We start from the raw sequence: 22,865 nt of genomic DNA on the forward strand, positions 1-22,865 counted from the left end.
GCTGCCGACGGTGGCACCTGTCTCCCAGGTCCTTTCAGGCTCCGCCCCCTCCATCCACGCAACAGCGGATGTGCGCTGGTGAAAGAGACACCCTCCCTCGGCTCTCCATGAGCCTGTTTCCCCGTCTGGCTCTGGGGGGGTTGCTTCATTCCCCGTAGGCTCCCAAAGCCCGGGCATCGCCAGGTGGGCCCCGCGCTCAGGCACGGCCGCCTGGCTTTCTTAGTTCTCTTGTAGATCAGCATTTGCTCTGGCTCAGGGGCCACGTGGATGGGAGAGCGGTGAGGGGGCCGTGCAGGGTGGTGCACGCGGCACAGTTTCTCCTTGAGTGGGGTCGTCAGGGTGGTGCGGGAGACCCGGCCGCACTGGAAGAGCGTCGGGGGGCAAGCGTCACGGGGGTGGGTCCGGGAGACGTGCGGGACCTTCTGCAATGAGTGGGGACGGTGGACAGTGGGTTCCTGGTGCTCCAGCCCCGGAAGGCAGGCGGGCCCTGGGGGCACTTGGAGGCCTCCAGGCAGGGACTTGTCTGTTTCAGCAATGGCGTTTACTCCCGTACCTGGCCGCGGCCTATGCCTTGGACCACTTTTCCAAATCTCTCTTCCTGGATCTGGTGGAGCTTCAGCAAGGCCTTCTGGGGAAAGACCGGAGCGCCAGGCAGGTGAGGGTCTCCGCTTTTCTCCACAGCGTTTGTCATCCTTTAAATCTCACGGGTTGGGCAGCACAGATTCAGCCTTTCTTTCAGAACAGCCTCGGTGCGTGGATTCGCGGGGATGGAGGCTCCGTCCGACCTGACCCGTGGGCTGTGTCCTCTCGGAGCCCTCGCTGCGATGGGAACGTGTCAGGCACGTGTCCACATTCCCGATTCTCAAGGATGTGCTGACACCTCTCCCGGTTCCCGTCTGTGAGTTCAGCTGCTGTTCTCCTCTTGAGAACATGATGGTTTTGCAAAATCCGCATTACTGGCCCCTCAGTCGATTTCACGGTTCTGCTCCCTTTGTAAACAACCTGACAAAGGTCTGAATCCAGCTGACCGGATTTGACTTGACAGGCGGGGCTTTGCTCCAGAAATGAGCGTGCAAACCCACTGAGGTCGGCCCCTTCGTAGAAAGGGGTCCTCCGCTAATTTCTGTGTGGCGGTTCATGTGTTGTTTCTTTTCCCCCCTTACGCTGCCTCCTGGGCAGCGGTGAAATGGGAATCACACCAAGGGCGTCTGAAAACTGATTAGGAATGCTGCAGATCGGGGTTACGTACCACGCCCTGAAAAGCCTGTATCAAATTAGCACGTTTTGGAATATTCAGCGTAAACATCCAGGGGTCCAGAGGTGGGGAGGGGGAGGCGGGGGGGGGGGGGCTTGCCGGCAGTGTGCACGGCTGAGCAGTCAGGCCGACCGTGACAACCGTGACCCTGAAGACCGTTTCATCAGGAGTGCAGGGTTACGCGTGTTTTTTCTCCCCAGCGTGAGTCATTGAACCTTTTGCCAGCGGACAATGGAGTTGTCCTGTTAAAAATGTTTTGACGTGTCGTCGAGCTCTGTTCTTTCTGAAACTCAGTGCTTCAACCCAGGCACAGGTTATAAAGTAGCCCTTCTTCGAAGTTGAAAACGCTGGTCAAACACATCACGTTATTTAGCGGGTGTGTGTGTGTGTCTCTCTTGTAACTGCGTTGAATATCGAGTCGAGGCGAAAGAGTATTTACTAGACGTGTTAAGGCTGGGGATGCTGGCTGGGCCTCCGCGCAGTGTGGACCGAGTGGCCATGTCTGTGCAGTCCTCTGGGGCCGCCTGCCACCCTCTCCCCTGGGGGCAGCGTCTCGGCACCGCCTCCCACCCCTTGGGTTTCTTCTTAGTCTCCGCTGCAGACTTCGAGTAAACGGAGTCATAACGTTATGCTCTTCTGCCATCAGCCTTCCCGCTCCCCCGCGCTCCCACCCCGTGTTCACCGGCTGGGCAGAGCCGTGGTCGTTTATTTTCACTGTCGTGGAGTTGTGTGACTGTACTGCAGGGTATCCCTGTTTACTTGAATCCTGTTTTTTAAACTAAAACTGGGTTTCTTTCCTTTGTAGTTGTCGGGTACCTCGGATTAGACTGGAGGGGACATGAGCCTCTGAGGCTGTGCTTGAACTGACCCCTGACCTCTGGGGTCGGAGCCTCTTTTCACCTGTTCTCGTTGGCTTCTCTCTCCCAAGGCAGAGCTGGGACGCGAGATCCACGCCTTGGCGTCGGCCGGCAAGCCCCTGGCCTCGTGGACGGCCCAGCGCGGAATCCAGGAGTGCCGGGAGGCGTGCGGAGGACACGGCTATCTGGCCAGTAGGTTTTGGGGACACGTGGGCTGGTCTCCTGTCCTCTCCCGCACCATGTGGCTCACGGCCAGGGGTCGGCAAACGACAGCCGTCGTTTGCGGGCCAAAGGCCGTCTCTGTGGGTAAAGGTTTTTGTGAATAAAGATTTGTTGGCCCCCGGGTCACACCCATTTGTTTACACACTTCCTGTGGCTGTGTTCCCACTCCACCCGCCCAGCAGAGCCGTCTCAGCAAAGCCTAAAACATTGACTGGCTGGAACTTTCCAGAGCGGGTTTGCCAACCCCTGCCCTAGTCCAGTCCCTCGGCTCGCCGCCACCTGATGCTCCTCGGTCGAAATCCGGGTGTCACGATGCGTGGAGACCGAAAACCAGAAGAGGAAAGAGCTTATCTGTTCATCTGAATTGGAACTTTTTAGTTAATGGCTTTGGCAGTAAACTGGCAGCAAGTTTTGTTCCGAAGAAAAATTCTGAAACTTAGAAAAAGAGAGTTTGCTTTTATTGACACTGGCAGTCGGTCAGCTGGTGGATGGTGGAGGGAGGGGGAGACCGACAGCCCGGGGCCAGATCCCGGCTCTGCCGGTCACGGGCTTCGTAGCCGCAGGCAAGCTGCCCACCCTCACTGCCCCTCAGCTTTCTTCTCCGTAGAATGGGACTAATGATAGGATAGCACAACGGGGGGCTTTGCAACGGGTAAGTGAACTACCCCACATGAAGGGTCGAGCACAGTGTCGGCATAGGGCGTGTGCCCCGTCATTTTGGTCTGTTATTATTATTGTTATTATTGTGGTCGTCATCATTACTGCAGCTTACCTGCCTAACTCCCCGTGTGCTAGTCTCTTCAATAACTGATTGGTTAAAGTCTGGTTACTCAAGGCAACAACAGAGCTGGCAGAGACTTCCTTGACAGTTTATTCCTCCGGAAGCCTTTTAGGAGCTTTCAGTAACCGGGACGTGTCCCAGTTACTCCTCGTGCGGGGGCGGCAGGCAGGGGGGCCCCTCCCCTCCCCACACTCCACGTTTACTGACGTGTGGGTAATCATGGGGCTGCAGACGTTACTCATCCATGTGTTTTGTCCTCTGTGCAGTGCTCTTTGTAGTATTTGTTTGTTGTTATAGCTCGTATAGAGACGCTATAAATAGTTTAGAAGGAGGAACTTGAATCACGCAGCCCTTCAGACAGCAAAAATGACTAAAGGAAGTGTCATCACATAATACAAACAGGGCTGAAGCCAGTGAGGCCCAACTCAGCAGGGATAAACGTAAAGCCGTTTATCTAGATTTAAATATCAATTGCAAGTCATTTCTCTAAGGGCACTCTTAGCCCTTCAGGTTCAGTGGTCTAACTGTGGCATGGGCAGCAATTCAGAGGAAGATGATCAGGGTGTCATAGGTGACCACAAGCCTCGTGTCTGCTGCTGAACATCTTACACCCTCTTGGGCTGTTCATAGCAATACGTGAGTGTGAGAAGTTAGGGTCCTACCCTTTCTCCCATCTCAGCCTCACGTTTGGAGAACATTCTCCGTCAGAGGATGGAAACCTAGGTGGTGAAGATCTGGGAAGCATACTTTATCAAATCTGCAAAGGAATTGGGTTATTTCGCTGGTAGGAAAGACAAGAGAAAAATGAGAGTTGTCTTCAGATATTTGAAATGTCTCGTGTCCAAAGAAGGGTTCCTTCAGTTGGAAGAGGAAGAAGGGCACCCTCCCGCTGCTCAGGTAGTCAGCTCCGTCAGTGACCCCACTGGAGGGCGCTTTGCCAGGTGACCTGAGAGGCTCGTGGTAGGGACAGGGATGCTGATGCCAGCAGATGCTTCTTGAGCGTGGCCCTGGGGCTTCACGGGGAGCCACCCGCCTCTCTTCCCGGGGACCTCGCAGGTGTCACCAATATGTCCTTAAAGAGGGAGCAGCCGGATGGAGACGGCACACCGCGGGTCGGGGGTGGAGCTGGCACTGGGAGCAGGGCGGGAAGTGCTTCATCCGGTCAAGCCGGGCCTGGGACCTCAGAGTCCCAGGTGGCAGCTGGGGTTTGGGGGGCACTTCCCACATGTGCACCCCCAGTGACGAGAATGCTGGGGCCTCCTTGCAGTGAACCGTCTGGGAGACCTCAGAGATGACAACGACCCGAACTGCACATACGAAGGCGACAACAACGTCTTGCTGCAGCAGACCAGCAACTACCTGCTTGGGCTGCTGGTGCGCCGGGACCAAGGTGAGGAGGCCGGCGCCCCTGCAGCCCAGTTGGGGGCGGGAGGGTGAGGTTCCCAGGCCCCCTTGAATTAGCTCTTCTGTCAGGATGGACTCTGGGTTTGCAGGAAGGAAATGTGTGATCAAATGGGGATGGACCAGCTTCTGAAGTGATGGGCTGGGGCAGGTGGGGTCCTATCGCCAGACATCCCCTGGGGTGGGGGTTGGGGTCCCTGGCTCTCCCGAGTCACTGGCTGTGCTCCTAGACGGTGCCCGCATTGAGAGCCCGCTGAAGACCGTGGACTTTCTGGAAGCCTATCCCAACCTCCTTGGCCACGGGTTCGAGGCTTCCAGCCCTGAGGACTGCTTGGACTCCTCAGGTAAGTACACTCCCTCCGTGTCTCCAGGGTGCACTGTGCCTGGCAGAAGCTGGAATGGCAGCCCATCTGCCAGAGAGCAAGGGGTGCTGGGTCTGCTCCTGGCCCCCCACCGTGTTAACGGTTGTGATTTTAATCGCAAAAACCACTGTTGAGATGCTGTGTGTTCCACGGAACGCTGTTAGCGGAGAGCCTTTGGCATGGCAGGAGGGCACCTGGCTTTACAGAGTGTCTGTGTCCCCCCGGGGGCAGGTCGCTGGGTCCTCCGGGTGAAGGAGCCGCCCCCTCCCTTACTCGGAGGATGGAGAGCATGTGACACATCGCAGCATCAGCAGCTGCGGGCACTGGGCGTGCCGTCTCTGGGGGACCCCGCCGGGCTGCACCGCGGCTCACGTCTCCAGGAGAGGAGACCACGGCTGCCCAGTCCACCCCAGTGCACCCCAGTGCATGTCAGCGGCCGGAGCAGGCGTCAGACCCGGGCTGGGCTGACTTGCCGGCTGTCTCTCCTCCACCTTCTTCATCACCATCATCATCCAGAAACACTGCTGCTAGTAACTGCTTCGTCTCCCTCACCACACTTCGTTACAGCTTTTCTGACAATAACGCACGTCCTTTATCTCCCTTTTTAAAGTGCTAAGAGGACACAGGGACACACTTGAAGATCTCTTTCTGATGCTTACAGAGCTCCCCAAATGTTGCTCCAGGAAGCCCCCGGAAACGACCTAATCATTCTAATAACATCAACCCCACCGGAATGTTTTCCCCTAATACTGTCCCCCACTGTAGAATCAGAACGTAAGCACGTGGTCTGCCAGCTTCAGGAGGTGTCCGCTGTGCCCGCTGTGCCCCTTCCCCGCTCGCTGGAGCTGTGGACGCAGGAGCTGTGTTGCGCGCCGGCCATCAGGAAGCACGCCAGGGCGGCGTCATCTGTTTTTCCTGTGGGTGCTCTAATTTCTGCTCGTTCCAACAAAGTGAAAACATTTTCTGGAGCAAAGAACGCAAACAAAATTCATTTGACAAAAGGGGCTTGGCATCCAACACTGACGGTTGGGAGCCCACAGCCAGCCGTTCGTCTCCAGGGCATTCGATCATGAAATCCCACACCTCGGGGCCGGCCTTTGTCTCAGCTGCATCTTGGGTAAAAAGTCCATAAATGACATATGACCCTGGGGCTCTGTAGGGCTGGACACTCAAGACCTTTCCAGTATTGAGCGAGGGCTGTCTGCAAGGTCAGGAGATTTTTCCTCCAGGGATTAAAAGGTTTCTTTGGAGAGGGAGGGGCCGGGTGGGGCAGCTCTCTGTCTGCTTCCTCTGATTTATGTGCTGAGGATGCGTGTGTGCTGAGGATGGGTTTAACAAATGGTCCTGAGTGTTGAGGAGCTGCACGTCGCTTAATAACTGAGGCCCAGTTTTTTCCTTTAGTTGGCTTATTTGCAAAAATATTAAATAATTGGAGTTCAGCGTGTTGGCTGCTCTGACCATTGTGTATACACGCAGGACAGTAGGGTTGTGTAGCATCACGTGTTCAGAGGGGTACATGGTGCGGTCAGCACACCGCCCAGAGGTTGGAAGCTCAGGGTCTGGAGTCAGCTGTGTAACCTCGAGCTAGATGCTTAACCTCTCTGAGCCTCAGTTTCCCCTGTAAGGTATCAAGAGGGAATGCGGTACCCCCCGCCCTCGTGGGCGGCTCACCGCCATGAGCTGGGGCCCTCCCTTGGGAATGGTGGGTGCAGAGTGACCCCTGTAGCGTGAGTTAGCTGTTTCCCAGGAAGGCGGCTTGCAAGGTGGGTCTTGGAGGTTCAGAGCCGTGTGTTTGGGGAGCAGTCAGCCAGCCACACAGGAGCCGTGGGGTGGGCATGGTGGGAGAGCAGGTGGCTCCCACACCTGGGGCTGTGTGCCAGCCGAGGATCTGGGCCAGGTGGCCAAGCCTTGCTTTCTGGGGCGCACCTGGGCCAGAGCCCCACTTTGGAAGGCGTGCTCTGGTGCCGACGCAGAGCAAGGCTGGACTCGGGAGAGCAGCCAGAGGACCAGAACCCGGGCAGGGGCAGCACAGGAGAGAGCGACGGGAGCTGGGTGAGGGCACGGGGGACGGTCGGGGGGATGGTCAGGTGGTACGTTCGATGGAGGGCCAGGTGAGAGACCCCCCGGGGGGTGGGTGCTGGTGAAACTGGGAGTTCAGGGGTCCCACGTTGAGTGCCCGGTGGGCGTGTCGGGGAGCCCCGACACTGAGAGGCCAGGAGGGTGGGCAGACCTCGGAGTGATTGACCGTAGTGACAGTGGCCGCCCTGGGAGCGCGCCTGGGTGGGGGGAGCCGGTGTGGGGAGACAGACAGTGCTCAGGGCCTTCGAGGGGTGCAGGGGAGCGGCCAGGGGAGCCCCGAGGAGGCCATTTGTGACCCAGGAACCTGGGAGGGACTTGGGGACTGAAGTTGAAGCAGCATTTGTCTTGGGCCGTCAGCAGCCCCTAAGCAAGAGCGTTGCCGCCCACCTGTGCCGGTTTCCCCCAGTTCGTTCCCGATGACTCCTCACGCCCAGACGGACTCTGCGAGTGGCCCGCACGCCGCGGGCTGCGATGGTACCTTTTGTGTGCTCGCTGGGGGCTCCGCCCTTCCGTGTGAACACGGAGCAGTGTGACCCGCTTCTCTCTGAAACACTAAAGGCTGAAAGTGGAATTTCTAGGAAAAACGTTCCAGCAACTCACGTATCAAGCTCGGAGCACAGAGCAAACCGTGAACTGGTTGCTGACGTCAGCACGGGGGCTCCACGTGGTGCGGGACCCTCGGGGAGCCGGGTCGCTTCTGCAGGGGGTCGCCTGCCCGGGCAGCGTCAGGGAAGAGTCCAGAGGAGCCGCGATTGCTGCGTCGTGGGATGGTGGGGCCCCTGGCTGGGGTCAGGAATTAGCCTGAGCGGCTGCTGGCCTTGGCGACTTCCTGGGTTTTGTTGCCATGTAAATAGATCATGGAAAATCTGAGTCCCCGTGGCGCCCACCTGTTACCGTCTTGGTGACGGTCCATCCGGCAGGAAGAGTTTAGCCACAAAGACCCTGGGACACACATGCGTCAGAGCGGGCCCCGTCGGCATCAGAGCTGGTTTCCAGTGTCCACCTGGCTTTTCAGGGATGTCCTGAAGGGCAGCGCCCTGGGCCGCTGGTTTGTGGGTGTCCTGTGGCACAGGACTGGGTGTGAAAACAGCAGGAATGTGTCCTGGACCGAAGCTCACTGCCCCGGTGTGGGCGGGGCCGCACTCCCTCCGGAGGCTCCGGGGAGGCTCCCTCCTCATCTCCGCAGTTCGTGGGGGCTGCAGGCATCCCTGGGCTTGTGGCCGCGTCCCCCATCTCTGCCTCTGCCTTCGCACGGCCTCTCTTCTGTGTGTGCGCTTCTCCTTTTTCTCGTTGGATTCAGGGCCACCCTGATCTAGGATGACCCCGTGTTGTCCCGTCATTCCATCTGCAAAGACCCTGTGCCCAAGTAAGGGCACGTTCACAGGTTTCAGGGGGTTAGGACATGCCCCGTTCCGGCCACCCCACCCGGCAGGCCTCTGGGAGGGGTGCGGGTCCCGGGTCCCCACCCCCGCCTCCTGGGCTCCCTGAGAACAGCTGTGTGAGCTCGGGCAGCTTGCGGCCTTTGAGCCGATTCCTCAGCCCAGTGACATGGATCGTCTGCTCTTTAATCAAGTTCTCAGCTGTGCTGTGAGGTGACGGATGCGACAGCGTGAAACGGTCGGGGGTCCGTAGCAGGACCCGTAGCGGTGGGTACCATGCGTCATCTTCCCAGGGAACGGGCTGTGTGACATCGAAGGAAATCCCAGGTGCCCCGTGTCCCGCCTTTGTGCCCAGACCCAGTTCGGCCAGATCCCACCTGGGAGTCTGGAGCCGGGAGCAGCTGCAGGCCCCGCGGGCCTGGGCGCCCTGGCTCTGGGCCCTCTGCCTGGGTCGGGCGGGAAAGCGTGGATGCAGGGCCACGTGGCCAGGTCACACTCCACACCCCTACCCCGCTCACTCGCCGTGTGCCTGGGCTCGTCCTCACGCCCTGTGTCCTTAACGGAAGAGGCGGTAGCCGTCCTGCCGGGCAGGCTGTTCTGAGGCCGCCGAGTCCTCGGAACTAGCGGAGATGTGGCGAGAAGGACCCACAGATGCGGGCGCGGCGCTGGGGCCTGGGGAGGAGGACGGAGGTCTTCCTCCAGCCCCTTCCAGCCCGTCCCTGTCTGTCTACACCCCTGCCGTGTGCTTCCTCTCTGCACTTCAGGGCTCTCGGGTGAGGGGGGCGAGGCGTCAGGGGAGCCGGTGTGAGGTCCAGGGCCCCAGGGCCGGGCTGGCCAGGCGGACAGGGCGCCCCTCCTCCTACCGCCTGCTGGAAAGTCGTCCTGACGTCCGTGCGGATCCGAGTTTCTTCCAGACTGTGTATCCTCATCGTAAATGAGGTGCTTCCCCCAAAGTGCCTCCGTGACCCTGTGGGCTCCGTGGCTCCGGAACCATGGAGAACGCGGGCTGGCCTCACAGCAGAGCCAGGAAACACCCTCACCTGCGCCTGTCCCAGCCCGGCCACCACCCGGGCTGTGCCGTGGGCAGTCCCTCAGTTTCCGCACCTGTAAACTGGAGAGCTGAGTTCTCGACAAGGGTGAGACGCCCTACGGTGACATCGGTTACAGTTTTCTCCGTTTCTCGTTTTGAAGTCCCGCTGGCGGCATACGAGTGGTTGGTCTGTTACCTGCTCCGCGAGAGTTATCAGAAATTAAATCAAGAGAAACAATCGGGAAGCAACGACTTTGAAGCAAGAAACAACTGTCAGGTACGTGTTTGTTTTAAAAGTTGCTTTTCTAATGATTCGCTCCTAATTCCCGCCCCGTCGTGTCCTTGGTGAGCTGCATGTCCTGATGATGGCAGGCCCCGTTGCTCAGCCCCTGTGACCTCGGGCGCTTGGCCTGACCTCTCCGCACCTTGGTTTGCTGTTGGGACGGTGGCGCCGCCCCTGCCCCGTGTGGAAGAGGTTGTGGGCATCATATCTAAGGCCCCTGACAAGTGTGTGGCCCGTCGGCCAGAGCTGTGCTGGTTGGAGGGGGGACCCGGGGCTGTGGGAGCCCGTCAGCCACCAGGGTCCCTCCCGACCAGCAGAGTGACGGCTCGGTGACTCCTGTGAGGTCCCACCCGCGCTCTGTCTGCATTTGCTTCCGTAGTCATTGTGCTTCTCTCCAAGGAGGCTCGGTGAGATTGGCCCACGGGCAGCTCTGGTTCTCACTCTGGGACAGGGCTGCCTCTCGTGTGTGGAATCCGCAGCACGAAAACAGCCGCTCTAAACACCTGTTTACGCGGGATCTGGGCCTGCTGTGGTCCGTGGGCCCCGTGCATCCACAGTGACGGGTGTCGTTCGGGAAAAACGTAGCTCAGGAAGCTTCCAAAACTGGTGTCGTCCCTTCACCTTGGACACTGGGCGATGGAGCCTCCCCCAATAGCCTGGGGCCACGTCTGCCCGTCACCTCCGAGGGCCCCGCCCCCTGTGCTGCGAGGGACAGCTTCACCCCCTTGAGCAGGTGCAGTCAGAGCAGAGCAGGCATCCGGGGACCTGCCGGGCGTGTCTGCCTCAGGAAGGGGGAGGAGCACACCAGGATGGGGCTTCGCTGGAAAGGCTCCGACCGAGGGCGAATAAACCAGGATCAAACCTGTGTCTTCAATGAATTCAGCAGACGTCAAGGTGGGTGAAACCCTAGTTCAGTCCAGGAACCCGAGAGAGGAGGTGTGAACACGATCCTTCCACGTGGGCTGGGGCCACGGCTCCCTCGGTCACTCGGACACTGACGGCTGCGGAGTTCCTCCTTTCTCTGCATTGTAGCCCAAGACCCCGAAGAGATGGAGGACACAGAGGTCGCCCCTTCCCAGCACATCCGAACCCCGCAGAGCTGCCCAGAAGGTCACCACAGGTCTCGTCTGAGCCGATCTGCGACACCGTCATGCCCGCCGGCCTGTGCCCGGCACCTGCACACACAGACAGCAGAACCCGAGTGTGTGGCGTGGTCGTTTGAGAAGGAATTCACATAGACCTTCGACTGAGAACTTGGCAACAGCACCTCAGTGAGCCTCGTGGCAGAGGACAGGAGGGGCAGCGTACCCAGCCTGGGTCCAGCCAAGACGGGTGTCCCTGGGGAGAGCCTCGGAGCTGAGGTGCGGCCAGACGGAGTGGCCGTGATGTGTACTGGAAGGCGGCCGCGGGGCTTGGAGGGGAGGGTGACCCGAGAGGGGGGCTGCGTTCTCCAGACCTGGTCTGGATCACGGAGCATTAAGCGTGAGCGCTGGGTCATCCTGACAGCTGAGAGCGCCTCACAGCCCTGGGACAGACGTTCAGGGTCCTGTGGAGATGTGGTCCCCGCCCGGATGGTGATGGGAGCAGCAGTAGAGCACGAGAGGGAAACTTCAGCGAATGTTTACGTGCCCTCGGCGGGACGAGCTGCTCAAGTATGACAGGAAACTCAGAGGCTGTGAAAGAAGAGAAAGCTGGCAGCTCTGACTACACATACGTCCCCCCTTTCTAAACAGCAAAGGATACTGCAAGCAGTCAGAGGACAGATTCCAGGCTGGGGAAGCATGAGACGTACGTAACCGACGGTAGCAAAGAGTTCCTACAGGTTGAGGGTCAGCCTGGCCTGGAAACCAGCCGCTGGCCCCAGGTGGCAGCCACAGCAGTCGCTGACCATGAACCAGGGCCAGGGATGCGCGGGTCCGAGGACAGTGTCTGATGGACGAGGGCCACTCCACGCGCTGTCAGTCGAGGCTGTGAACTACTGTGCCCTTTGGGGGAGGTCACTGGCTGCTTTTGTGAAAATATAAAGTGTGTTCACTCTTTGACTCACCGGGGGGTAGGGGGGGAAGTTGATAAACTTTTCTTTATCTGCTCCTGCTAGTAAGAACTCCCAAGCATTGAACCCAAGCCAGCTGTGACCCCTGAGCCCAGCTCTTTCCCCCACACTGCACGGCTGATGTCCACGCTTGAATAGTTCAGAGTTTGTTTTTTGCCTAAAATATTTATTACTTGGTAAAATGCAAATACACTCAGAAATCAGAGCACACCAGAAACTGATACCTGGATCCGAATTTTTTCCCTGGGGCTGTAGGTTTAGTGGGGGTGGGGATGCATGGGAGGGAGGACCGTGGCACTGGGACCAGTGCAGGGAGAGGGGAACGGACCTTCCTGGCTTCACACGTCGGACTGCTGGCCTCTCTCTGGAGCTTTTCGTGGTTACAGAGCGGCAGAAACATTGAGTGTGGACCAGCTTGTGCCATGGCGGGTAGGACCACCCCTGAGTGTTTCTGTCCCCGCCACGGCCCCAGAGTGGACACCATAAGGACCCTTTGTGGGCACTGGCCCATGTCTGTTAATAGCGTGGTCAGATCTGCTGACGGCAAGGACAGGCTGTCCGGGAGAAGCCAAGGACGGGTACTGCGTGTAAGGATTTGGGCGGGAAGTGGAGGGCGTGGGAGCTGGAGTGAGGCCCTCACCCCTATGCATGTTCGGGCTGTGTGATTTTGGGGGACCTGTCCGTGCATTGTGGGGTGTCCAGCAGTACGCCAGGCCTGTACCCACTAAGATGCCAACAACACCCCCGAGTCGTGACAACCAAACTGTCTCCTGACGGTGCCAGATGCCCCAGGGCGCAAACCGGCCCCAGTCAAGGACCCCTGAGTCAGTGGAACCTCCCGTCTGGAGCGGGGAGCTGATGGGAAGCGGAAGCAGATCCGTTCTCTGTGGCTCGTGGAATCTCGCCTCTGCCGTGTCTCCCTTCAGACGCCTCCTGCCTGCCCACGGCCTGGCATGGCCGTCACCCTGCATCCACGGGACCGCCCAGGCCCAGCACATATGCTGCCCGTGCACTGTGCTCTCCACGGCTATTAATGCAGGTTCTCAGGCAGCAGGGCAGGTGGCCTGACGAGCGGCCAGGAGAGCCAGCCAGCCAGCCCCTGGCGCCCAGTCAGCGGGGTGGGGAAGTAGACGTGGGCTCCTGAGCCCGCTGCTGCGTCGGGCGTCCTGGGCACGGAGGTCGCGGTGGGGCGGACCCCCAAAGCCCAGGTCCCCCAGGCGGCCGATGGCCTCATCTGAACATTTCCAGAAGCACACGTAGCAGCTTCATGCGTGTCCGAGTCCTGGGATCGAGACAGAGTAGAAGAGCAGCCACCATCACAGCAGCGTCTAGGACCCCGAGCAGGTGCCGGACACGTGAGATGCTGTCTGATGCCCCTCCTGGCAGCGCCGGAGGCTGCACCCTGACGCCCCCTCTTCTCAGACCAAGAAGCTTGGGCTTGGGGTGGAAACCGCCTGTCCACACGTGCACATCTGGAAAAGCCGAGTGGATTTGGAAGCTGGTCCCCTCGACCCTGAATCACTTCTGCGTCAGTGACTCAGAGCTCAGCGGGGCTCAGGATGCGTTTTCCGGGTGGCGAGGTCAGAGGTGGCGCTGCCTTTCCAGGCCTGCACCAGCCGATGCCATAGGTGAAATGGACGTCCGCCGCTTGCACGGGGAGATGAGATGAACGCAATGTGATTTCATACTAGAAAATCCACGTGGTCGAAAAGGAGAGAGTGAAGTGGAGAGCACGGAGAGTTTGGATTCAGTTCTGAGCCCGGCCTCCGGGATTCGCAAGGACCCTCACGCAGAGCGGAGCCCACAGCGCGTGAGCACGTTTAGGGGTGCGGGTGGTTACTGTAATGACACGCTCGAGCGACGTAGTGAAGGGGTGGACACTGGGGCCAGCCTGCCTGGGTTCAGCTATGTCTCCACCTCTTGCCCGTTGCGTGACCTTGTTTCATCCGTGGGGTCCGGGGAGGATCAAGGTGATAAACTGCTGGCTCTTGTGGGCTTAGTGCCTGGCCTGGGGTGAGGGTGGGGTACTCCCTGCCCACCTCCGTCGTCAGCTTCCCTCCTGTGAGGTCTCCTCCCCCAGCCTCCCCCAGCGCTCACCCTCCAAAGCCAAGGGCGCACACACCACAGCGTGTGCGAGAGGGAAGGGGACAGAGCCGCTCTGAAGGCCCCGGGCTGGCCCTCCAGGCCGGACACGGGACGCAGGATGTGTGCCCTTGCGGCTTCAGAAGCCCAGCGGGGTGTTGGGGTCGGACGAGGCAGACTGGCACGAGGCCGGGGAAGCGTCCTCCCCTTGAATTTTCTGCTGAGGGCGCCTAGTCTCGGGCAGGCCCTGGGAGAGCCTCGGCCTCGGAAGTGACCAAGGGGCGACCCAGTGTTTGCTCTGAAAGTCGAGAGCCGGCCTTGAAATCATAGCCCCTGCCCCTTGGTGCCTGCACCCCCTTCCCCCCTTCCCCCGCCCCGGACCGCACTCTGGACCGCAGTCTGTTGATTCTGGTCGACGGTCGGGGGCAAAGTAGGCAGACACTGAATAAAGGTCTTCACCCTGCCCCGTCCCCGGCCACCTCCTTGCTGGACTATTTTTTTAATTACACAAGCAACACATGCTCATTATAATAAATCAGGAACGCATCTATAATTGTTCTAATAAAAAGGCAGTAAACCGATCAATTAGAGATGGGGAGAGAAAAGCTGGCGAGCAAGGCTGATGATTAGCAGCAGATGTTTTGGATATTGGTTAGAGAAGCAAAAGCTGGGACCGAAAGATCCGTGGTGACTTCCTGCTTCCACACACAAAGCCAGCATCGGAACTCACACGCAAGTCAAACTCGGCCGGGAACGGCTGCACGTCTTGGCCCCTGTTCAGTGGTTGCCTTATTCCTGCACGTGATAGGAGAGTGGGCGAGAAAGGCTGATCTTTAGAAACTTGGGAGGCAGGGGCGTGGCCACGCCCTTGGAGGAGCTGACGTCACTCTCAGGTGAGTCCCCGGAGTAGCCTTGTCCGTGGCCCCGGGTACAAGAGAATTGACCTTGTGCTCTCAGGGAGCCCACCTCCTGGAGACGCCACTGGCCGCGCTGGACGAACCCGCCGTGCCTGTGTGTTGGCTGTGGGGTCACCCCGCGTCCCAGATGGGACTGAGCTGAGAGAGGTCGCCGGGCCTGAGGTCCAGAGCTGCTGCAGCTGGGCTTGTGTTCCTGCAGGCCTTTCCGTGGTGCTTCCCCAGAAGCACTGCCCGGCCCCGTCCGTCCCCTGCTGCACTAATGCTGCTGGCACGCAGACCTTGCTGTGTGTTCCCGAACGCCGTGTGCTGTGTTCTGTTGCAGGTGTACTGCTGCCGCCCCTTGGCCCTGGCATTCCTGGAGCTCACGGTCGTGCGGAGGTTCCACGAGCACGTGCACCAGCCCGACGTGCCACCCCCGCTGCGGGCTGTGCTTGGGCGGCTCAGCGCTCTCTACGCCCTGTGGTCCCTGAACCAGCACACGGCCCTGCTCTACCGAGGTGAGCCCCCTGCCCAGGAGCTGGGCACCCTCCGCTTTACCCAGGAGACTCTGCTTTCCCCATGTGGTGCTCCTTCCGTGCCATTTTCTGAGCACTCATCACACGTTGAGTGAGGAGCCCAGAGGCCACAAGAAGAAAAGCACAGCAGAAGGGTGGCGCCCACAGGACCGAGCCCGGGTTGCTGGGGCAGCACCCCCAGGAATGCCCAGACTGGGGATCCGGGAGGGCTTCCTGGAGGCGGTGATGAATGGCCTGATTCCTGGAAGATTGGTGGGAAGGGGGTAAACCTGAGTTTCTCAAACTTCATTTTCATTATTATCCCCCAAGGAGCCCTTTTAGACGTCTTTTCCTAACCACCCCCATGACGTGTTAACACTACAGCTATTCTGTGTATCTGTTCACGTTCTGTGCGTACATCTGGGCTGTGTGAGGAGTACACTTTTCCCCTCCCCCTTGCCAGGAACCCATGTTTTCCCTCTTGGGGCTGGTGTTGCCCCTGGGAGGTGGTGCCCGAGGGCTCCCGGGTAGAGGGAGCAGCGGGGTGTGGGGCGAGGCGCCCACCCACTCCGAGTGAGCGGGCGCCGTTCTCTGCGGCAAAAGTCAGACAAAATCAGTCCCGCAGCAAAGTCGGGGCCTCCTCTTTAGGCCTGTTGGACGGCACGGCACAGCCCGCCGCATTGTAGGAGGTGAGGCTGAGGGGCTGGGTCTCGTGCCCAGCCCCTGGTGGCTACAGACACCCACATGCCCGCAGGTGCAGCTGTGTGCCCGCAGCCCCTGTCGGCCCCCAGCACAGCCTCCGGCCACCGCCCGCGCCGCGCTCTGCCTGCCACCGGCCCTGCCCCGCAGGTCTCCCCCCAGCCCCCCGAGGCCGCCTTCCTGGGCTTCAGCCTCCCCAGCTCCCGGCTCTGACCCCCAGCACAAGCTCAATGAGCTGGCGGGAAGGGGGACACAGGAGCCCAGCCCTGGCCGGTACCTTTCTGTGAACGGGTCGCAGCGGGGCTCGGGCAGCAGTAGCGAGGCATTTTCACACAGAATGGGCTCTTTTGGAAAGCGGTTTCAGCATGTTTGCAATTTGTGGGTAATTTGGGAGTTAGGGTAGCAGAACCCAGAGTAACCAGCGCTCTGCTTACAGGTGGCTACTTTTCTGGTGAACAGGCAGGTAAAACGGTAGAGAACGCCATCCTGGCCCTGTGTGCCCAGGTGAGTTGAAATCCCCTTCTATCCTTATACGATTTCCACATTACACGCGATCACCCGTATATTAACGCTCACTGACCTTAGCTTCCCACTCGTTTGTGTGCGGGCAACTGTTAGCACAGCCGGGAAACTTACAGAATGTGTTTATGTCAGAAATTTCAGGAAGCGTCACTTTCAGAGACTGTCGTAGAATCTGTACACATTCAGCTCACTCTAATAATTTTTTACAGCGATATCGATAATTCTCTCCAGCATTTCATGTTAGCCTCCAATTTTAGTTCGTTTCACGGTATTTTCCTTTTTTATTGCATCCTTCTACCTTTGTCGCCCAGAAAAGTCAGATGGCCCCAGCGCCACGTCACGTTCTGAGGGCACTCTGTCCACTGGAGCTTTGTGTGGGGGTGGACGTGTTCTGGGACGGCGCTGTCCCATACCATCACCACTGGCCACCCGGGGCTGTTAGAATGGCGGCCAGTGTGACCAAGGATTTTTAGTTTCCTTTAATTTTTTTTTAAACCAATTTATTTATATTTTATTTATTTATTTTTGGCTGCCTTGGGTCTTTGTTGCTGCGCACGGGCTTTCTCTAGTTACGGAGAGCGGGGGCTACCCTTCGTTGTGGTGTGGGGGCTTCTCATTGCAGTGGCTTCTCTCATTGCGGAGCACGGGCTCTAGGCATGCGGGCTTCAGTAGCTGCGGCACATGGGCTCAGCGGTTGAGGCTCGTGGGCTCTAGAGCACAGGCTCGGTAGTTGCGGTGCACGGGCTTAGTTGCTCTGCAGCATGTGGGATCTTCCCGGACCAGGGACCGAACCCATGATCCCTGCATTGGCAGGCAGATTCTTAACCACTGCACCACCAGGAAAGTCCAGTTTTCTTTAATTTTAATGAAACAGTCACGTGTGTTGTGGCTGCCGTATCGGGGGGTGCAGTTAGAGGCATTTCTCTACTTTTGATGGTAAGACGTGAACCAAAGTCCCCAGCATTTTGCCCAGTGTCTCACACGACGGGTGACAGGCCACTCCGTTTCTCCCCTTTCAGGGCTTTTAAGTTGATGTAGTTCTAGGTGATGCCTCTGTGGTTGACATTAAGGCTCTCCCCGGGTTCGTTTCCTAAGCGCCCATCTCTCCCCACGTGGGCTCTGGGTAAGGGTGTCTCTGTGATCGTGCTGTGTTCACAGGCCACGTTTACTTAAACAGGAGGGGGTCTTCCTTCGTGTGTTCCACAGGTGGTGAGTTGCCATTATGAAAAATACAACCATCGGGGCTTCCCTGGTGGCGCAGTGGTTGAGAGCCTGCCTGCCGATGCAGGGGACACGGGTTCATGTCCTGGTCCGGGAAGATCCCACATGCCGCAGAGCGGCTGAGCCCGTGAGCCATGGCCGCTGAGCCTGCGCGTCCGGAGCCTGTGCTCCGCAATGGGAGAGGCCACAACAGTGAGAGGCCCGCGTACCGCAAAAAAAAAAAAAAAAAACAACCATTGTTTTCCTTGCTCTCAAACGTGACACTTACACCACGGAGCTGGTGGCTGGCGGTCCTGGGCCATAATGCAGCCCGAGCCGCCTGGCAGATCCAGGCTCGTCCTGACTCGGGGAGGCCAGGGTCGGCCGGGGGGAGGGTGCCAGCTCCTTCCCCGGTCCAGCCATTCCCTTGGGCATCGTCTGTGGGGCTGTCCTCACCGTCACAGCAGAGGGGAGCGTGAGACAGAGACCCTGCGGCCCACAAAGCCGGGCTCTTTCCTGTGGGCCCCCTACGTTAAACGTTGGCCGACCCCGGTCCAGGCTCGTCTCCCCTCACCCACCGCGGTGCCCGGGGGTGTGCGGAGCCGGGGAGCAGCCTCTGAACCACAGAGCGGGCTGCACTTCCCTGTTCTTGTGACTCTTTGCTCAACGGTTGCTTTCATACGTTGTTCAAGTCGCCCCCGTTCCAGCGTTCTCTTGAGTTCAGCCACGGCATTTCACAGTCATTTTAAGAAAATTGTTTTTTGCATTTCAAGAAAATGCTTGGGAGTCTTCTCATATAAATTCCACTTGTCATATTGAAGAATAATTTGTATAATGGGACGGGAGAGTAATAAAACTACTGGGAACCGAAGAGCGTTGGAATGATGGCTTTTCCAGGTGCTCATAAATGCTTTTTCTCTTACATTTTTTTCCGGACATATTTTCCTCTGTTGGAACAGTAATTGCCCAGATAAGTCAGGGTTCAGAGACAAACCTCTGAAGACAGTTGCCAATTAATGAGCCACGGAATCGTCAGTTTTACGAGCGGTCCGTACCTTGTTGAAAAAAAAATAAAACGTTGGAAGTCTTGAGTGGATAGCAACATGGTGAAAATATTCAGACACACACTCAGGGAACCTAAGATCCAGGCCAGTGAAAAGATAGCACTTTAGTAACTGAGCCACATGGGCCTGCCCGCCAGAGTTACCGTTGCTAGTGGGCTGTAGGCTCTGTTGCTCGGTGGTCGCCATGGAGATGCCGGGAGTTGCCAAGTGTATGGACTTTGTTTTCCAACAGCTGAAAGACGATGCTGTTGCCCTGGTTGATGTGATCGCCCCTCCTGACTCCATCCTGAACTCACCGATCGGCAGAGCTGACGGCGAGGTAAAGAGCAGAGCCTCCTCCCGTGGCGGCTGGGGCCGCTGCACTCAGGACCGCGAGCCGGGGGCTCTCTGGGGCCTGATGGTAGTCGTTGCAGAGCCTGAGATGATGCCGTGGCCCGGGAGTCTCTGGTCACACGTGGGCAGCGGGGAGGGAGTGGCTGGGAGACGTGGGGGTGGTCACGGGCGGGTTAGCCGTCCCCCAGCCTGCCCTCCTCCGAGAAAGGGGACGGCATTGCCGCCCTCTTGGGCCGTGATGCCGAGGTCAGCCCGAGCCTGTGCCACGCTCGGGGCCCTGCAACTGTCTGGCTCTTTTCACGCTCTCCTGGGAGCCTCTCCACCCCCGGGTCTTCTGACCGTCTCACGGCACTAGCTCGTAACCCCTCACCCTCTGCCTGTGCTTCGCCGGCAGCCCGCACGTGGCTTCCCGAGCTCCTCTCTCGCCCCTCCTCCCCACGCTCCACAACGATGGCTTAAAAGCAGACCTTGTCAGACAGCTGCTCTGATGGAGCCCTGCACCTGAAATGGCACCCAAATCCCTTCCTGCGTCCCCAGCCCACGCGGCCTGACCTCTGCCCCGTTCTCCAAGGTCATTTCACACCGCAACCCTCCCACCCTCTGGACTAAAGTCTCACTGTCCTCCTGTTTCTCCGTCGTACTGGGCGCTTTCCCACCCCAGGGCCTTTGCACCTGTGTTCCTGTTGCCGGAGCACTTGTGTTCATTCTAAGCACCTCTTCAGAGAGGTCTTCTCCGGCCTCCAGCTGAAGGGGCACCCCCAAGAGTGGCCCCACTTTGTCCTGCTGTGGGACCCTCACGGTGCCCACGGGTGTCCCTACCTGACCTCCTCCACCACGTGGAGACGCCCGTGCTGGACGACGCCCACGGGTCTGCTCAGTGCCTCCCACTACCTGTGGGTGGTTGTCCCTGTGTTTCCATGGAGACGTGGCATTTCACAGTGTTGAAGTCACGTGCTGAGGTTCCAGGGCTGTTGTGTTCTTTCTGCTGAGACTTCTGCTGACCCAGGAGACTGAACGTAGAGTGCTAGGAACCCTCCGTCTGTCCCCAAGGGACACTGCAATCCGTCTGGGGGGGCAGACGCCTGGACCTCTGACCAGCCCAAGCCACACCTGGGGTTGGGACAGGAGTACCAGGCACTGGGGTGGGCAGTTCGGACAAGTCCCCCATCGAATCAGGATGGTGGGGACCGTACATCTGTGGAGGGCCTGCCGTCCTCTGGCTGCACAGCTGGGCGGGGCGTCCCCGCTCACGGTGTGTGTTACCACGTCCACTTCGCCAGGGAGAAACCCAGCCTCCGGAGGGGCCGGGCGGGTTGTAGCGGAGCCAGGATTGGGGCCGAGATGGACCGTCTGGAGGGAAGGCAGGAGAGAGTGAACGCTGCTCTTGGCTAGGGCCCCCGCGGGAGCATGAGGACGATGTGCTGACAAGCCCACGGGAGGGGGGCTGGCCTCTGCGACACAGGTGCACGGGAGCGTTAGCCCCGACAGGCGGCGCCGAGCGGCTCTGCAGAACACGGCCCTGGCTCGCGGGCGGGCGGCGGCAGAGTAGGGGAGGGCCGCCCCATCCCGTCCTGTCCCGATACAGGGGCCCCGGGTTCCACGCTGACACCAGAGCCAGCCCGAGGCTTCACCCAACAGAGTGCCTGACGCAGTGTGCTTTCCTCCTAGTGTTAAGGGCTGAGGTTTGAACTAAGTGCTCCTAGGTGAGAAATTCATTTTATTTTATTTTTAATGTCAGGCATTACTTTTTATAAATTTATTTATTTACTTATTTTTGGCTGCGTTGGGTCTCTATTGCTGTGCGCGGGCTTTCTCTAGTTGCGGTGAGCGGGGGCCACTCTTCGTTGCGGTGCGCGGGCTTCTCACTGCGGTGGCTCCTCTTGTTGTGGACCACGGGCCCTAGGTGCGCGGGCTTCAGTAGTTGTGGTGCGCGGGCTTCAGAAGTTGTGGCGCACAGGCTGTAGAGTGCAGGCTCAGTAGTTGTGGCATGTGGGCTCAGTAGTTGTGGCTCACAGGCTGTAGAGCGCAGGCTCAGTTGTAGCACACAGGCTTCAGTAGTTGTGGTGCGTGGGTTCAGTAGTTGTGGCTTGCAGGCTCTAGAGCGCGGGCTCAGTAGTTTTGACACGCAGGCTTCAGTAGTTGTGGCGCACGGGCTCAGTAGTTGCGGCACACGGACTCTAGAGCGCAGGCTCAGTCGTTGTGGCTCACGGGCCTAGTTGCTCCGCGGCGTGTGGGATCTTCCTGGACCAGGGCTCGAGCCCATGTCCCCTGCATTGGCAGGCCGATTTTTAACCCCTGCACCACCAGGCAAGTCCCAGAAATTCCTTTTAGATGAGCAGGCACAGCTGTAGGAGATTGAGATCATCAGTAAGTGAAGCATAACGCTCCGGGCTGTGCAGTGTCGCCTCGGGTTGATGACCTGTGGAGACAGAGCCTGTCCTTGTATCTCCCTGGGAGCCAAGAATAGCAGAGCGTGGGCAGAACTGCTGAGTGTGCTTAGCAGGTGCAGGGGAGGGTGGCTTCTTAAAAGCAACATTTGCCAGCATCAGCCAGATACGAAACCGGCCCCTTCTCTGCCTCCACGGACCTCAGCCTGGACGCTGGCCGTGCTGGGAGCAGGGAGGCGTCAGGCGGCTGCCTGCCACGCTCAGGACCTTCCTCGAACATAACAACCGAGAGCAGTTCCGCCTGGGGGGCCCTGAGGCGACGGCTAGCTGGCCCGGTCTGCACAGTCTGACGGGGCAGGCAGAGTGGGGACAGTGCGTGCCCAGGCCCTGTGGCCCAGGGGACAAGCCGTCACGCTGCTGCTGGGCTGCCCTGCCGCCTACCAGCCAGCAGCCGCGTGGGTGCGAGAGAAACGTCGACTTGCAGAATCCACCTTCCAGGAGAATTTCCAAAGCAAAGGGCGAGCGGGATGTCTTCATCATTAAGTGTACATTATTGGCCTTCATAGTTGCATTTTCACAAGTGTTCTCTACTGGCAAAGACTGATTTACATAAATTAAATTTAAATCATCTTAAAATGTTTCCATGAGTGACAGGAGAGAACTTCCTGGGTGTTCACAGTTGCACTGGCACACTCGAAGTCTTTCTCGTTACATACACGTGTGTTCTGTCTCTTCTGCAGCTCTATAAGAACCTCTGGAGCGCTGTGCTTCAGCAAAGCAAGGTGCTAGAGAGGGCGTCGTGGTGGTCGGAATTCTCTGCCAACAAGCCCGTCCTAGGAAGCTTGAAATCCAAGCTGTAGTCGCACTGGCTAACCATGATGAAGCCGTGAAGACGTGGACCTCGAGTTCAAGTTCAGGAGGCCCCAGAGACGGCTGCCGCTCTCCGAACCCACAGCTCTGCCCTTGCCCGGCTGCTCGTCCCGTGGAGCCCAAGGCGGGACTGGCTCATCCTGGCCTGCCCCCCACCCCGAGTCCCAGCAGGACGGGTAACGCCTGAAGGGCAGGGCTGATTCGCTGGGTGAAAAGAAAACCTGTAAGATCATTTCTTCCTGACGGACTGAGCGCTTTTTGATAATTAGAGCTTTGTACGTTCTATTTTCATATGCTGATTGTGAAACTGGTCGTTGGTGATTCGGGTCGGGCAATATTCTACCTTCATCTGAGATTTCTTACAAGGCTGTTCTTCACTACGCCCTGTACGATGCCAGTCTGATTCTTCGTTCACTCTGGTTTGACTTTCTCATGTAATTAAATTATGACCTTACTCATTTGCACCATGGACCACCCGAATGACATAGTTGAAGATTTTGCAGGAAAAGAAAATCAGTTTGATTACTTTGTTGTGTGGAACTGGAAGCTTCCATCAAAGAAATGTTTCCAAAGGAAAAAAAAATGCATAATGGTT

General features: G+C 58.6%; 1 protein-coding gene across 12 annotated transcripts in view; it reads left to right on the forward strand.

Annotated features, from left to right (window-relative positions):
- The window catches only part of ACOX3 (acyl-CoA oxidase 3, pristanoyl), a 48,867-nt gene extending 26,002 nt beyond the window's left edge, over positions 1-22,865 (forward strand). For 8 of the 12 annotated variants that reach the window (XM_033856614.2, XM_073804804.1, XM_033856613.2 and 5 more), the window contains 9 exons: positions 533-655; positions 2,184-2,304; positions 4,383-4,505; positions 4,747-4,860; positions 9,528-9,643; positions 15,024-15,198; positions 16,331-16,398; positions 18,913-18,999; positions 22,141-22,865. In XM_033856614.2, coding sequence (XP_033712505.1) covers positions 533-655; positions 2,184-2,304; positions 4,383-4,505; positions 4,747-4,860; positions 9,528-9,643; positions 15,024-15,198; positions 16,331-16,398; positions 18,913-18,999; positions 22,141-22,260 — 1,047 coding nt within the window. In that variant the 3' untranslated portion in view covers positions 22,261-22,865. Of the gene's footprint in view, positions 1-532; positions 656-2,183; positions 2,305-4,382; positions 4,506-4,746; positions 4,861-5,109; positions 6,323-9,527; positions 9,644-15,023; positions 15,199-16,330; positions 16,399-18,912; positions 19,003-22,140 lie in introns of those variants that run through there. The other 4 variants (XM_033856616.2, XM_073804805.1, XM_033856618.2 and 1 more) reach the window with 4 other exon arrangements.

The sequence above is a fragment of the Tursiops truncatus genome, chromosome 5 (assembly GCF_011762595.2).
Source record: "Tursiops truncatus isolate mTurTru1 chromosome 5, mTurTru1.mat.Y, whole genome shotgun sequence".
Taxonomy (NCBI): Eukaryota; Metazoa; Chordata; class Mammalia; order Artiodactyla; family Delphinidae; genus Tursiops; species Tursiops truncatus.